The 13204-nt window shown below is 44.4% G+C and overlaps 1 protein-coding gene and 1 long non-coding RNA gene across 2 annotated transcripts in view; one reads left to right on the top strand and one right to left on the bottom strand.

Annotated features, from left to right (window-relative positions):
• fbxl7 (F-box and leucine rich repeat protein 7) overlaps positions 1-12747 on the top strand; it is a 74397-nt gene extending 61650 nt beyond the window's left edge. Inside the window, exons 3-4 of the mRNA XM_021590087.3 lie at positions 7640-8275; positions 10963-12747. Of these exons, the coding sequence (XP_021445762.2) occupies positions 7640-8275; positions 10963-11699 (1373 nt within the window). The 3' untranslated portion in view covers positions 11700-12747. The remainder of the gene's footprint in view (positions 1-7639; positions 8276-10962) is intronic.
• The window catches only part of LOC149971176 (uncharacterized), a 160073-nt gene that overhangs the window by 140570 nt on the left and 6299 nt on the right, over positions 1-13204 (bottom strand). The gene's annotated exons all lie outside the window — the stretch shown is intronic.

Raw genomic sequence — 13204 nt, 5'->3', positions numbered from 1 at the left:
GAGCCACCTAGAAAAACTACAATTTCTGGCTCATTTTTCCAAAAACCAGCATGAAACTCTTTCTAAAGACTGTTGCCATCTAGTGGAAGCCCTAGGAACTGCAATCTGGGAGGACTTCGCCTTATATTGAAAGTGACAGCCATTGAAAACAGTAGTAGGCTGAATTTTTGTTTTGCGAGAGGGATGGTTTGTCCTCAGGGTTTCGCCTGCAATATCAGTTCTGTTATACTCACATACATACTTTTAACAGTTTTTAGAAACTTTAGAGTGTTTTCTATCCAAATATTCCAATTATATGCATATTCATCCTAGCTTCTGGGCAGTTTACTTTTTTTATGTTAAAGGTTGGGCATTAAGTACCCGCCAACGTCATGTTTAGTTTAGTGCACGTGTCAAACTTATTCCACAGAGGGATGAGTGTCTGCGGGTTTAAACACAACTTTTTTATTGATGAATTAAGGTCGCTAGTTGGTTGCCTAGGTCTTATTTGAAAGGAAAAACCAAAAACCCGGCAGACACTAGGCCCTCCACGGAATGACTGAGGAATGTTAAGTTGTTTGTTTTCTTTGTATACAGATATGTTTTGTTCTGTCTGAAAACCAAAATAAAAGTACATAACGCTTAGTGTACTTTAAAAAAAAGTAAGAGGAAAAGCTGAAGGCAGGGCAATTGCATGTTGAGAACAGGATAAAAGAAATCAGACGTCACTTCTGAGACGGGTCATTTCCCTCCAAGCGCTTGCTTTTCCATTGTGACACCACCAAACAGTCAATTCGTTTCTTATGAGAACAGTATGTTTCTAGGATACAGTTCTCTCCTACTAGCCTGTTAGCCTTGGTGCTGTGGTGAGTCTCCTACTAGCCTGTTAGCCTTGTTGCTGTGGTGAGTCTCCTACTAGCCTGTTAGCCTTGGTGCTGTGGTGAGTTTCCTACTAGCCTGTTAGCCTTGGTGCTGTGGTGAGTCTCCTACTAGCCTGTTAGCCTTGGTGCTGTGGTGAGTTTCCTACTAGCCTGTTAGCCTTGGTGCTGTGGTGAGTTTCCTACTAGCCTGTTAGCCTTGGTGCCGTGGTGAGTCTCCTACTAGCCTGTTAGCCTTGGTGCTGTGGTGAGTCTCCTACTAGCCTGTTAGCCCGGGTGTGGTGGTGAGTCAGGTTACCATAGAAACCAATGGGTCAAGCCTGTGTGAATAACGACCTGTGAAATCACTGTCTGTTTCTCTTTATGCAAAACATATGAAGCATTTCTAGTGAAACTCAATAGGCTATTAGGCCTCTGAATTTCTTTTTAGAGTTGCAGAGGAAAGTGATCATGATTGTCAGGGCTGGAGGTATGAATTTTGTTCAAAGACACCAGAGAGAGAGGAGAGAGAGAGATATAGAAACAGAGATGAAGTGAGTGAGAGAGAGCAAGAGAGGGGGAGACGCCAAACATACGAGGACTATTCCGTTATGGATAGGCCTACCCTTTTAGAAATTATAAAGCACCAAACAGAGGGAACAATATGGGGCGGCAGGTAGGCCTAGTGATTAACGCATTGGACTAGTAACCGAAAGGTTGCAAGTTCAAATCCCCGAGCTGACAAGGTACAAATCTGTCGTTCTGCCCCTGAACAGGCAGTTAACCTGTTAATTGAAAATAAGAATTTGTTCTTAACTGACTTGCCTTGTTAAATAATGGTAAAAAAAAATGTGTTTTAGTTCCTATATACACTGTAGTAGGTCTAAAGTTAGTGTGACGTCCTAGGTCTGTAGGAATGACATGTCCTGCGTGCCAATTCTCTGTCCGTTCTCCCTAAATGCACACTTCTTCATCTCCTTTTGTGGATTAAAGGATTAACCCTAAAGGAAACGTCTGTCGGAAGAAAGGAATGAAAAAACTCCCTCTATAGCCCATGCTCACACCCATCCAATGCTTTGACTATAACTTCTGCTGACCACACACCTCCATGGAAACTTGTTGAAAGTCAACAACAGGCTTGACCTCTTCTTAACTCACCTTCACGACAGGACTCGAGGAGCCCACCGAATAATTGTGTAGCTTTGGCCCCGCGCTCAAGACATCTCATTTTCGACTTTCAAAGAGGGGGAAAGATTCTTTCCAGACTTCAACAATGGGTTCAGTATGTGAGATAAACTTGCAATCTCAGTTGCTTCTCGTATTTTGGAGTAATTACTGTTAATGCTCTCGTGAGATGAAAGAGTCCATATTTCTTTGCTACATTTTCATTGAGTGCTCTAATTGCAATGTTGTAGATATATCACATGACATGCATGATATTGTCCTTTATTTCTCAATCTTCAAGAGACGGTTGGTCAACAGATGTATCGTTCTTACTTTTTAATGAGCTCAGAAGTACCTTCTTTTTTTTTGTGTCATATGTTTTGCTCTGTGAGCAACAACTTGGCTGACGCTCGTTGAAGGCTTTTCACAAGCACAGATCTAGGATATATGCTACCTTACCCTCTAACCAGATCCTGAACTTGACTATTGAGGGTTATAATGATGAATGGTGAAAGGGCCACCGTGTAGCTAAAGGGCCACAGTCAACACACAGTGAAAGGGCCACAGTCATCACACAGTGAAAGGGCCACAGTCATCACACAGTGAACGGGCCACAGTGATCACACAGTGTAGCTACAAACTGTCTATACGGGGACAATGGTCGACTAGCCTTAGATTAAGTTGAGTGTTTGCAGGACTCCCACACCTTCCGTGCTGGTTGAGAAAATGACATTCTTTGCATTCTCAACTCACGGTCTTTTGAGATCAGTAAAACTGGTTATTGTTTTTAGTTTTTTAAATGCGGTTATATCTCAAAGGAGACACCTTTTTCTCAAAATCACCTTTGGAGTATTCAAACCAATTGGGTTTGAGAAGGTCCAGTCCCGTTCTTGTCTTTAGCTGCCCCTATAAGCTCTGCTTGCGTCAAATGAGACCAAATAAAAACTCACTAATACTTAATAGGACCAAAACAATAGACGTGCGCCACAATATTTCTTCTGTCAAAGTAGAACATGTACAGTAGCTTATGTGTGTTTGATCTAGTTTTGTTTTGTTTCTCCACAATGATTGATTAAGACGATCCTCCTGGTCCGTTGCACCTAAATGACCTGTCCAGTCCACCCCCTACTACGTCCTCTATTCATGATCAAAATGAAAGGACTGAAACAATGCATGTAACTGTTGGTTACATTGTTGTTTCGGGTCATTTACTGAACTAACACAAAAGACTGTATCGCAGCGCTACACGGCACTTCTTGTTCGGCGTGGAATGCTTGGCCTGGTTCAAGGAGAAGGTCACGCCAGTTCATTGGAGTATTCTTGTTCTATATATGCAACGATTCTGGTGAATCTTTATTCTAGATTGCAAAAAAGATAGTTGTTGGTCTAATTGGAGAAAGAAAAAAACATGTTGCTACTGAGGCCATTTTGTTTAGTTTCAGTCTGGAGGAACTTGACATTTCGAGGCCATTTTGTTAGTTTCAGTCTGGAGGAACTTGACATTTCGAGGGCATTTTGTCAGACGTTGTGCCTGTGTTCTTCATCAGAGTGTGGGGATAAACCTCAGAAGGGTCTGGAATACTAATCTCCAAGACAAAATGAAAAAGAGGGAAGATTTTGGTTCTTACTGCTGTGGCTATAATAGTATATTCACATAAATGGACCTTGAACTTGTTTTGAGGCTGGTGAACACCATGGTGTGTTTATGGTTGGTGAACACCATGGTGTGTTTATGGTTGGTGAACACCATGGTGTGTTTATGGTTGGTGAACACCATGGTGTGTTTATGGTTGGTGAACACCATGGTGTGTTTATGGCTGGTGAACACCATGGTGTGTTTATGGTTGGTGAACACCATGGTGTGTTTATGGTTGGTGAACACCATGGTGTGTTTATGGTTGGTGAACACCATGGTGTGTTTATGGTTGGTGAACACCATGGTGTGTTTATGGTTGGTGAACACCATGGTGTGTTTATGGCTGGTGAACACCATGGTGTGTTTATGGTTGGTGAACACCATGGTGTGTTTATGGCTGGTGAACACCATGGTGTGTTTATGGTTGGTGAACACCATGGTGTGTTTATGGTTGGTGAACACCATGGTGTGTTTATGGTTGGTGAACACCATGGTGTGTTTATGGTTGGTGAACACCATGGTGTGTTTATGGTTGGTGAACACCATGGTGTGTTTATGGTTGGTGAACACCATGGTGTGTTGAGAATGGCTTGAGGATAGCCTACCCCAATATCAAAAATAGCAAGTGGTCAAATTTCATGTACCTGCAGAAACACATCCACCAAACGTGACACGTAGAAAAAGTCCATGTGAGTGAAAACACTTTGTGCTTTCGCTAAACCCCTCGAAACACAACTTGGTTGAGTTAATGTATTAGAAAGACATACTGACTGACAGATAGAAAAGACAGACCGACAGACAGTAATTATAGTACCTCAATCAGACAGACAGACAGTAATTATAGTACCTCAATCAGACAGACAGACAGACAGTAATTATAGTACCTCAATCAGACAGACAGACAGTAATTATAGTACCTCAATCAGACAGACGGACAGACAAACTGTAATTATAGTACCTCAATCAGACAGACAGACAGACTGACAGTAATTATAGTACCTCAATCAGACAAACACAGACTGTAATTATAGTACCTCAATCATACACAGACAGACAGTAATTATAGTACCTCAGTCAGACAAACAGACAGACTGTAATTATAGTACCTCAATCAGACAGACAGACAGACAGACAGACAGACAGACAGACAGATATACATACAGTAATTATAGTACCTCAATCAGACAGACAGACAGACAGACAGACAGACAGTAATTATAGTACCTCAATCAGACAGACAGACAGACAGTAATTATAGTACCTCAATCAGACAGACAGACAGACTAATTATAGTACCTCAATCAGACAGACAGTAATTATAGTACCTCAATGAGACAGACAGACATACTGTAATTATAGTACCTCAAGCAGACAGACGAGGGGGGGGGGGGGGGCTATGCAAATAGTCTGGGAAGCCATTTGATTAGCTGTTCAGGAGTCTTATGGCTTAGGGGTAGAAGCTATTTAGGAGCCTCTTGGACCTAGACTTGGTGCTCCGGTACCGCTTGCCGTGCGGTAGCAGAGAGAACAGTCTATGACTAGGGTGGCTGGAGCCTTTGACGTTTTTTAAACCTTTCCTCTGACACCACCTGGTATAGAGGTCCTGGATGGCAGGAAGCTTGGCCCCGGTAATGTACTGGGCCGTACGCACTACCCTCTGTAATGCCTTGCGGTCGGAGGCCGAGCAGTTGCCATACCAGGGAGTAATGCAACCCGTCAGGATGCTCTGTGCAGCTGTAAAACCTTTTGAGGGTCTGAGGACCCATGCCAAATCTATTCAGTCTCCTGATGGGGAATATGTTTTGTTGTGCCCTCTTCACGACTGTCTTGGTATGCTTGGACCATGTTAGTTTGTTGGTGATGTGGACGACAAGGAACTTGAAGCTCTCAACCTGCTCCAATACAGCCCCCGTTGATGAGAATGGGGGTGTGCTTGGTCCTAATTTTCTTGTAGTCCACAATCATCTCCTTTGTCTTGATCACGTTGAGGGAGAGGTTGTTGTCCTGGCACCACACGGTCAGGTCTCTGACCTCTTCCCTATAGGCTGTCTCATCGTTGTTGGTGATCAGGCCTACCACTGTTGTGTCATCAGCAAACTTAATGATGGTTTTAGTTGTGCCTGGCCGTGTAGTCACGAGTGAACAGGGAGTACAGGAGGGGACTGAGCACGCACCCCTGAGGGGCCCCAGTGTTGAGGATCACTATGGCGGATGTGTTGTTACCTACCCATACCACCTGGGGGCGGCCTGTCAGGATGTCCAGGATCCAGTTGCAGAGGGAGGTGTTTAGTCCCAGGGTCTTTATCTTATTGATGAGGGCACTTTGAGGGCACTATGGTGTTGAACGCTGAGCTGTAGTCAATGAACAGCATTCTCACATAGGTGTTCCTTTTGTCCAGGTGGGAAAGGGCAGTGTGGAGTGCGATTGAGAGGGCATCATCTGTGGATCTGTTGGTACGGTATTCAAATTGGAGTGGGTCTAGGGTTTCTGGGATAATGGTGTTGATGTGAGCCATGACCAGCCTTACAAAGCAGTTCATGGCTACAGACTATGGGTCAGTAGTCATTTAGGCAGGTTAACTTAGTGTTCTTGGGCACAGGGAATATGGTGGTCTGCTTGAAACATGTTGGTTTTACAGACTCAGACAGGGAGAGGTTGAAAATGTCAGTGAAGACACTTGCCAGTTGGTCAGCGCATGCTCCGGATACACGTCCTGGTAATCCGTCTGGCCCTGCGGCCTTGTGAATGTTGAGCTGTTTGAAATTCTTACTCACATCGGCTGCGGAGACCATGATCACAGTCTTCCAGAACAGCTGGTGCTCTCATGCATGTTTCAGTGTTACTAATTATAGTACCACAGACAGACAGACAGACAGACAGACAGACAGACAGACTGTAATTATAGTACCTCAATCAGACAGACAGACAGAAAATTCTGATTTATAGACATCTTTGGCATGACCATTTAAACAATGTATACCTAACCTAATTAGACATAACTCATCATTGAAGTCATTAGAGTTATGTAAGTGATCATTGGGGGAAAAGTACTTGCAAGGATGTCTTGTAACAGAGATAGACATGACTGTTGAAGGAACGCTGCAGAGTTCAGGCCCACGGCCATAATAGACGGGACCTGTCTGTTTTTATTCCTAATTTCCTCTGTAGAGCAAATTACCCAAACATGGTTTAAAAATGTAGAAAATAATTCATTTTGATTCATGGTTCGTAGGAAATAATTCATTTTGATTCATGGTTCGTAGGATATAATTCATTTTGATTCATGGTTCGCAGGAAATAATTCATTTTGATTCATGGTTCGTAGGAAATAATTAATTTTGATTCATGGTTCGCAGGAAATAATTCATTTTGATTCATGGTTCGTAGGAAATAATTCATTTTGATTCATGGTTCGCAGAAAATAATTCATTTTGATTCATGGTTCGTAGGAAATAATTCATTTTGATTCATGGTTCGCAGGAAATAATTCATTTTGATTCATGGTTCGTAGGAAATAATTCATTTTGATTCATGGTTCGCAGAAAATAATTAATTTTGATTCATGGTTCGTAGGAAATAATTCATTTTGATTCATGGTTCGTAGGAAATAATTCATTTTGATTCATGGTTCGCAGGAAATAATTCATTTTGATTCATGGTTCGTAGGAAATAATTCATTTTGATTCATGATTAACGTGGTCTACAGTGGTTATCTGGGTACAATGGATACAGACAGCAGCCATCCCTGATGTAATCAGTGATTACGCATTATGGGTGATTATTTAGTTTATTTGATGGTTGCTGTATGTTTTTTCTAACTAAAGTCAGCCCTGCTGTCGAGGTCAACTCAGGGTGAGCACTGAAGAATTTGATGCCACCGAGAACAAAGAGAGTCATTCCTATTGGTCACCTGACGGTATGTTGTTTCACACACAGAGGCAACAATTAACCCACTCTCTCGCTCTCTCTCTCTCTTTCTTTCTCTCCTTCGCTCCCACCCAGATTCGGACCTGAGCATGCGGACATTGAGCACCCCCAGCCCTGCTCTCATCCTTCCTCCTCACCCTCACCCTCTCTCTCCTCTCCTCCCCCTGTCGGCCCCCTTCAACAGCTCCTCCTCCACCTCCTCCTCTGAGACGGTTGCCATGGTGCACGCCACCTCCCCTCCCCCTTTCTTCTCCGCCACCCACTCACGCCGCCGCGCCACCCGGGACCACCACCAGGGGGCATCGGTGCCCATCGACCTCTTGCCGGACCAGATCTTCCTGGACGTCTTTGCCCGCCTGCCCACCAACCAGCTGTGCCGTTGCGCCCGCGTCTGCCGCCGCTGGTACAACCTGGCGTGGGATCCCCGGCTGTGGCGGAGCATCCGGCTGACGGGGGACGTGCTGCACGTCGACCGGGCGTTGCGGGTACTGACGCGGCGCCTCTGCCAGGACACGCCCAACGTGTGCCTGATGCTGGAGACCCTTGTGGCGAGCGGGTGCCGGAGGTTGACGGACCGCGGTCTGCTCACGGTGGCCCAGTGCTGCCCCGAGCTGCGCCGCCTGGAGGTGGCGGGCTGCTATAACGTGTCCAATGACGCCGTGTTCGAGGTGGTGTCGCGCTGCCCCAACCTGGAGCATCTAGACGTTTCAGGTAAACATCTACATTGAACATTTTAATCATTTAGCGGACTTAATGTCAAGTGTATTCACTAGGTTCAGTAGGGGAAAAAACCCTCACCACATATCACAGTTATCACAAGTAGACCAATACCCGCAGTCATTTAGAATCAGTGCCACAAAGAAAAAACTGTGTGTGAAAGAAAGAAAAGTACACTTAGCCTCCTCCTGCCTTAAATAAATAAATAAAAACTGCTGCTCAGAGATATTATGGTGACTAATGTATCAACTCTCCTCTTGGAGAGGTAGTCTCCCATACAGAAATCATTATGGTGTCTAATGTATCTAAGGTGCCAACTCTCCTCTTGGAGAGGTAGTCTCCCATACAGAAATCATTATGGTGACTAATGTATCTAAGGTGCCAACTCTCCTCTTGGAGAGGTAGTCTCCCATACAGAAATCATTATGGTGTCTAATGCATCTAAGGTGCCAACTCTCCTCTTGGAGAGGTAGTCTCCCATACAGAAATCATTATGGTGTCTAATGTATCTAAGGTGCCAACTCTCCTCTTGGAGAGGTAGTCTCCCATACAGAAATCATTATGGTGACTAATGTATCTAAGGTGTCAACTCTCCTCTTGGAGAGGTAGTCTCCCATACAGAAATCATTATGGTGACTAATGTCTCTAAGGTGCCAACTCTCCTCTTGGAGAGGTAGTCTCCCATACAGAAATCATTATGGTGACTAATGTCTCTAAGGTGCCAACTCTCCTCTTGGAGAGGTAGTCTCCCATACAGAAATCATCATGGTGACTAATGTCTCTAAGGTGCCAACTCTCCTCTTGGAGAGGTAGTCTCCCATACAGAAATCATCATGGTGACTAATGTCTCTAAGGTGCCAACTCTCCTCTTGGAGAGGTAGTCTCCCATACAGAAATCATTATGGTGACTAATGTATCTAAGGTGCCAACTCTCCTCTTGGAGAGGTATTCTCCCATACAGCAAGGCCACCTCTATGCACTAATTTCCCGGGTACAGAAGGGAATACATTGAAACGACTTGTGAGTTGTTATTTTAAAGAAGACAAACCAGAGCAACCTTGTCTAAGTAAGGTGGTACATTCCTAAAGTATGACCTATGACCTAGCTCTCCTGTTCTTCAGGAACCAGGGGCCGGCAGTAATGAATACTACTTCTGACTGTCCCTCCCACTCCCAGGAACCCCCCACGGCGTTATCTCCGTTTACATTACAACATGTCGGACTTACAGGATCACAATGTTCTGGAATGTTCTTCTCTCATCTCTTCAAAGACCTACTCTTTGAATAATGCGTTCAGACGTTAGTATTATTTCCCATGCTGAAAACCTGACATGAGTCAAATGACTAATCTATGAAAGATTAGTCAAAATGCAACCCTAATTTGACTAGCACTGTGAAAAAAGGGCCTCTGAGTTAACACCATGTCCAAGTCAACCCAGCTTTGCAGACCTACGGGAAATACATACTGTGTGTCGAATGTCATTATTTAATACTTTCAATCACGTGTTTCCCTGGCACAATGGAACGAACCAATGGAATACTCCTAAAAGTGCAAATCTCAAGATAAGTGCACCCCAAATGTTACATGTATACCAGTATGCATTTGATCCTGCTGAGACAACCTAACAAACTTCCTATGTTCTCTGTGGTACAAACTGTCCAGAGCCCAGTGTTGTTTGCCACAGTATTTCTCTCTCTACACTCTCACTGCATACTGAATGGAATGCGACTTCAGTCTCTTTCCTGGTGTTTTATTTCCCACTTCCTGTGCCCTTCTTCCTGCCGGAGTAGATTGTTGCCGTCCCGGTGCGTGTCATAGGTCTGCTGGAGTTCCCTCTGTTGAAGGAATCTGGGTTCTGTTCATTAGGCCTCAAATGGAAGAAAAATGTTCAGAAACAAAGTGGAGTAACACATCTCAGATGTTTCCCCTAGATGCAAAACCATTCCATCCACTTCATAGCTTTCATAAACTCCCCGAAAGGCAAGACCATCAACTAACCTATTTGGCAGCTCAGCACTTTCCCGAATCGTTCTTCTTGCTATCTCAGAGCTGTCGTACCTTGCTTCCTTTTCCTCTCAACTGGGCATCCCACGTTTCAGTCTGAGAGGTTATAGGAGGAAGGAAAGAGAAGCCTTATAAAGGTGCTCAACTCAACATCATGTTTTTCAGGAAGGGGTGGCCTGGTGAAAGAAGAAAGGCTGTGGCCAGTCACAATTAAAAACATCCGGCATGTTTTCGTGAAAAAATAAAAAGTGTGGAACTAGAAAATCCAGACGTGTCCCCTACTATCCATTGTGTTTTTACATTGAATTCGCCCCCCCCCCACCCCCCCCCTTAAGATGGAGCGCCGTGCTGCTTTCCATTTGTAGATCAGTAGCAGATCTCAATGCTCATGACTTCTGGTTTTAATATCGCTCTGGGAATTAAAACAAACAGGAGTAGAATGGTCAGGACATGGAATTCCATAAAATGTAATTAGTGGGCCTTAAGAAAGTAGCTATGCTCTGAATGTTGGGACTGTTTTTAAAAAAAGGGTTCTGTGGTCAACTGTATTTCACTTTTGTTTTGTTTGTTGTCGGTAGTTTTGATACGCTCTCTAAATCCTGAATACACCTAAATACTATATTCTCTCTCTCTCTCTCTCTCTCTCGCTCTCTCTCGCTCTCTCTCTCTCTCTCTAGGCTGTTCCAAGGTGACCTGCATCAGTCTGACGCAGGAGGTCTCCCTTAAACTATCGCCAATGCATGGCCAGCAGATCTCCATCCGCTACCTGGACATGACTGACTGCTTGGCCCTGGAGGACGAAGGCCTGCACACCATCGCCGCCCACTGCACCCAGCTTACCCACCTCTACCTGCGGCGCTGCATGCGCCTCACCGACGAGGGCCTTCGTTACCTGGTCATCTACTGCCCCGCCGTGCGCGAGCTCAGCGTCAGCGACTGCCGCTACGTCAGCGACTTCGGCCTGCGCGAGATCGCCAAGCTCGAAGGCCGGTTGCGCTACTTGAGCGTGGCGCATTGTGGAAAGATCACTGACGTCGGGGTTCGGTATGTCGCTAAGTATTGCTCACGGCTGCGATACCTGAACGCGCGGGGCTGCGAGGGCCTCACGGACCACGGCCTGGAGTACCTGGCCAAGAGTTGCCCCAAGCTGAAGTCGCTGGACATCGGAAAGTGTCCGCTGGTGTCGGATGCAGGCCTGGAACTGCTGGCGCTCAACTGCTTCAATCTGAAGCGGCTGAGCCTCAAGTCGTGCGAGAGCATCACGGGCCGCGGGCTGCAAGTGGTGGCGGCCAACTGCTTCGACCTGCAGCTGCTCAACGTGCAGGACTGCGACGCGCCACTGGACGCACTGCGATTCGTGAAGCGCCACTGCAAGCGCTGCGTCATCGAGCACACAAACCCGGCCTTTTTCTGAGGGGGGGGGGGGGGGGGGGGGGTGTGCTTCAAACCCGGCCTTTTTCTGAGGGGGGGGGGGGGGGGGGGATGGGCTACAAACTGAAGCCTGTATCCCACACCTACACGTAATGTAATGTGCACATGACAATCTATCATAGTTGTTATTATAGCACTCATAAGACTGTTTTTAAGTTATTTTTCCCCCTCCCTATTCCCTCACTACAAGCTGTTTCTCAACTTTCAAAAAAATGTATGTTGTTCAGAACATATTTTAATTCTAAAAGGGATCCGTTTTTAAGCAGATGACTGCTGTATGTAATAAAACACTAGTGTATATTCATTTGAAAGGAACAACTATAATAGCATGAAAAAAACTCAACTCCTAGTGCTTTCTCAGTATCTTTGTCAGGCCAAGAATTTGAAATGGAATGCAATTTAATTATGAGTAATGATTATCTTATTTGTGTCAAAGGTTCACGTGTGACAATCCACTGAAGAGGTCTCCTTTTCAGTTGGCAGTGCTGGGTCCAGTAACTCCCAGTCATTCCACATTGCTTAAAGAGGCTGTACAGTACATACGATAGAACGTTAGTCCATTTCGTAACTCATGAAACCACATAAAACCCTTAGTTTTAATTAACAATATGCTTCTACCCGTGCCGTGGAGAGGCGTGCACCTTTCCTGTCCAATCAGGTGATCGATGAGCAATATTTCTGTACATTTAAGGGGACCCCATTTGGCCCCAGAGGCAAACGTTCTGTATTTCCTTTTAAAAACCTTTAGATTATTTTTTTCATTTTTATGTTGGCTTTTCAACTAGAACTATCTGCTCTTATTCACGGTTTACATGTCATTCTTCTGCAGTTTTTAAATGCTAGACAATCCTACCATCATGTCCGTGGTTAGTGAAGTGTGGGGTTGTTTTTTTGGGGGAATTCAATGTCCAGTTCCATTTTGTTAAAGAATTGTGTACACTAACTATGCTCAGACAATCACTAGAACAAGTGTGTTCACTTCTCTATTTTTTATTGACATAATAGTGGAATAAAATAATGTCCTAAATGAGGATGGCCTCTGAGTCATGTATGTCTCAAAATTATTATTATAGAACTAGTACGCAATCAAACAGAGACGCTACTTAATGTTAAAATGAATATGTGCAATTATCAGGAATTAATTATTTTTCTGCCCTCAGACATTGAGGTGTAAGATTTATTCTATGTAAACAAGGGTCAAACCCGCACCTCAGTCAAGGTTGGTCATCTGTCATAATACGTTTTAGTTTGTATTTTCATGGCAGAATGAATTACTGTTATGTGTATAATAATTGATTTCCTGATTTGTCTGTGCTGATCACATCCATATTGGGTTTTTACACAAATAACATATATTTTTTATCTTTAAACATTTCAGGAAATGGTCCATGCAAAACATTGCTTGTGATTACAAACTAATGAGACACTAAGGAGCTCGCCATGCAACTCTGTCTGGAACGGTGACTTCCATTCATAGGTGTGTTTATG

This window comes from Oncorhynchus mykiss, chromosome 28, assembly GCF_057628025.1.
Source record: "Oncorhynchus mykiss isolate SJ-2025 chromosome 28, ASM5762802v1, whole genome shotgun sequence".
Lineage (NCBI taxonomy): Eukaryota > Metazoa > Chordata > Actinopteri > Salmoniformes > Salmonidae > Oncorhynchus > Oncorhynchus mykiss.
The sequence above is the reverse complement of the archived record's forward strand: the minus strand, read 5'-3'. Positions and strand labels throughout refer to the sequence as shown.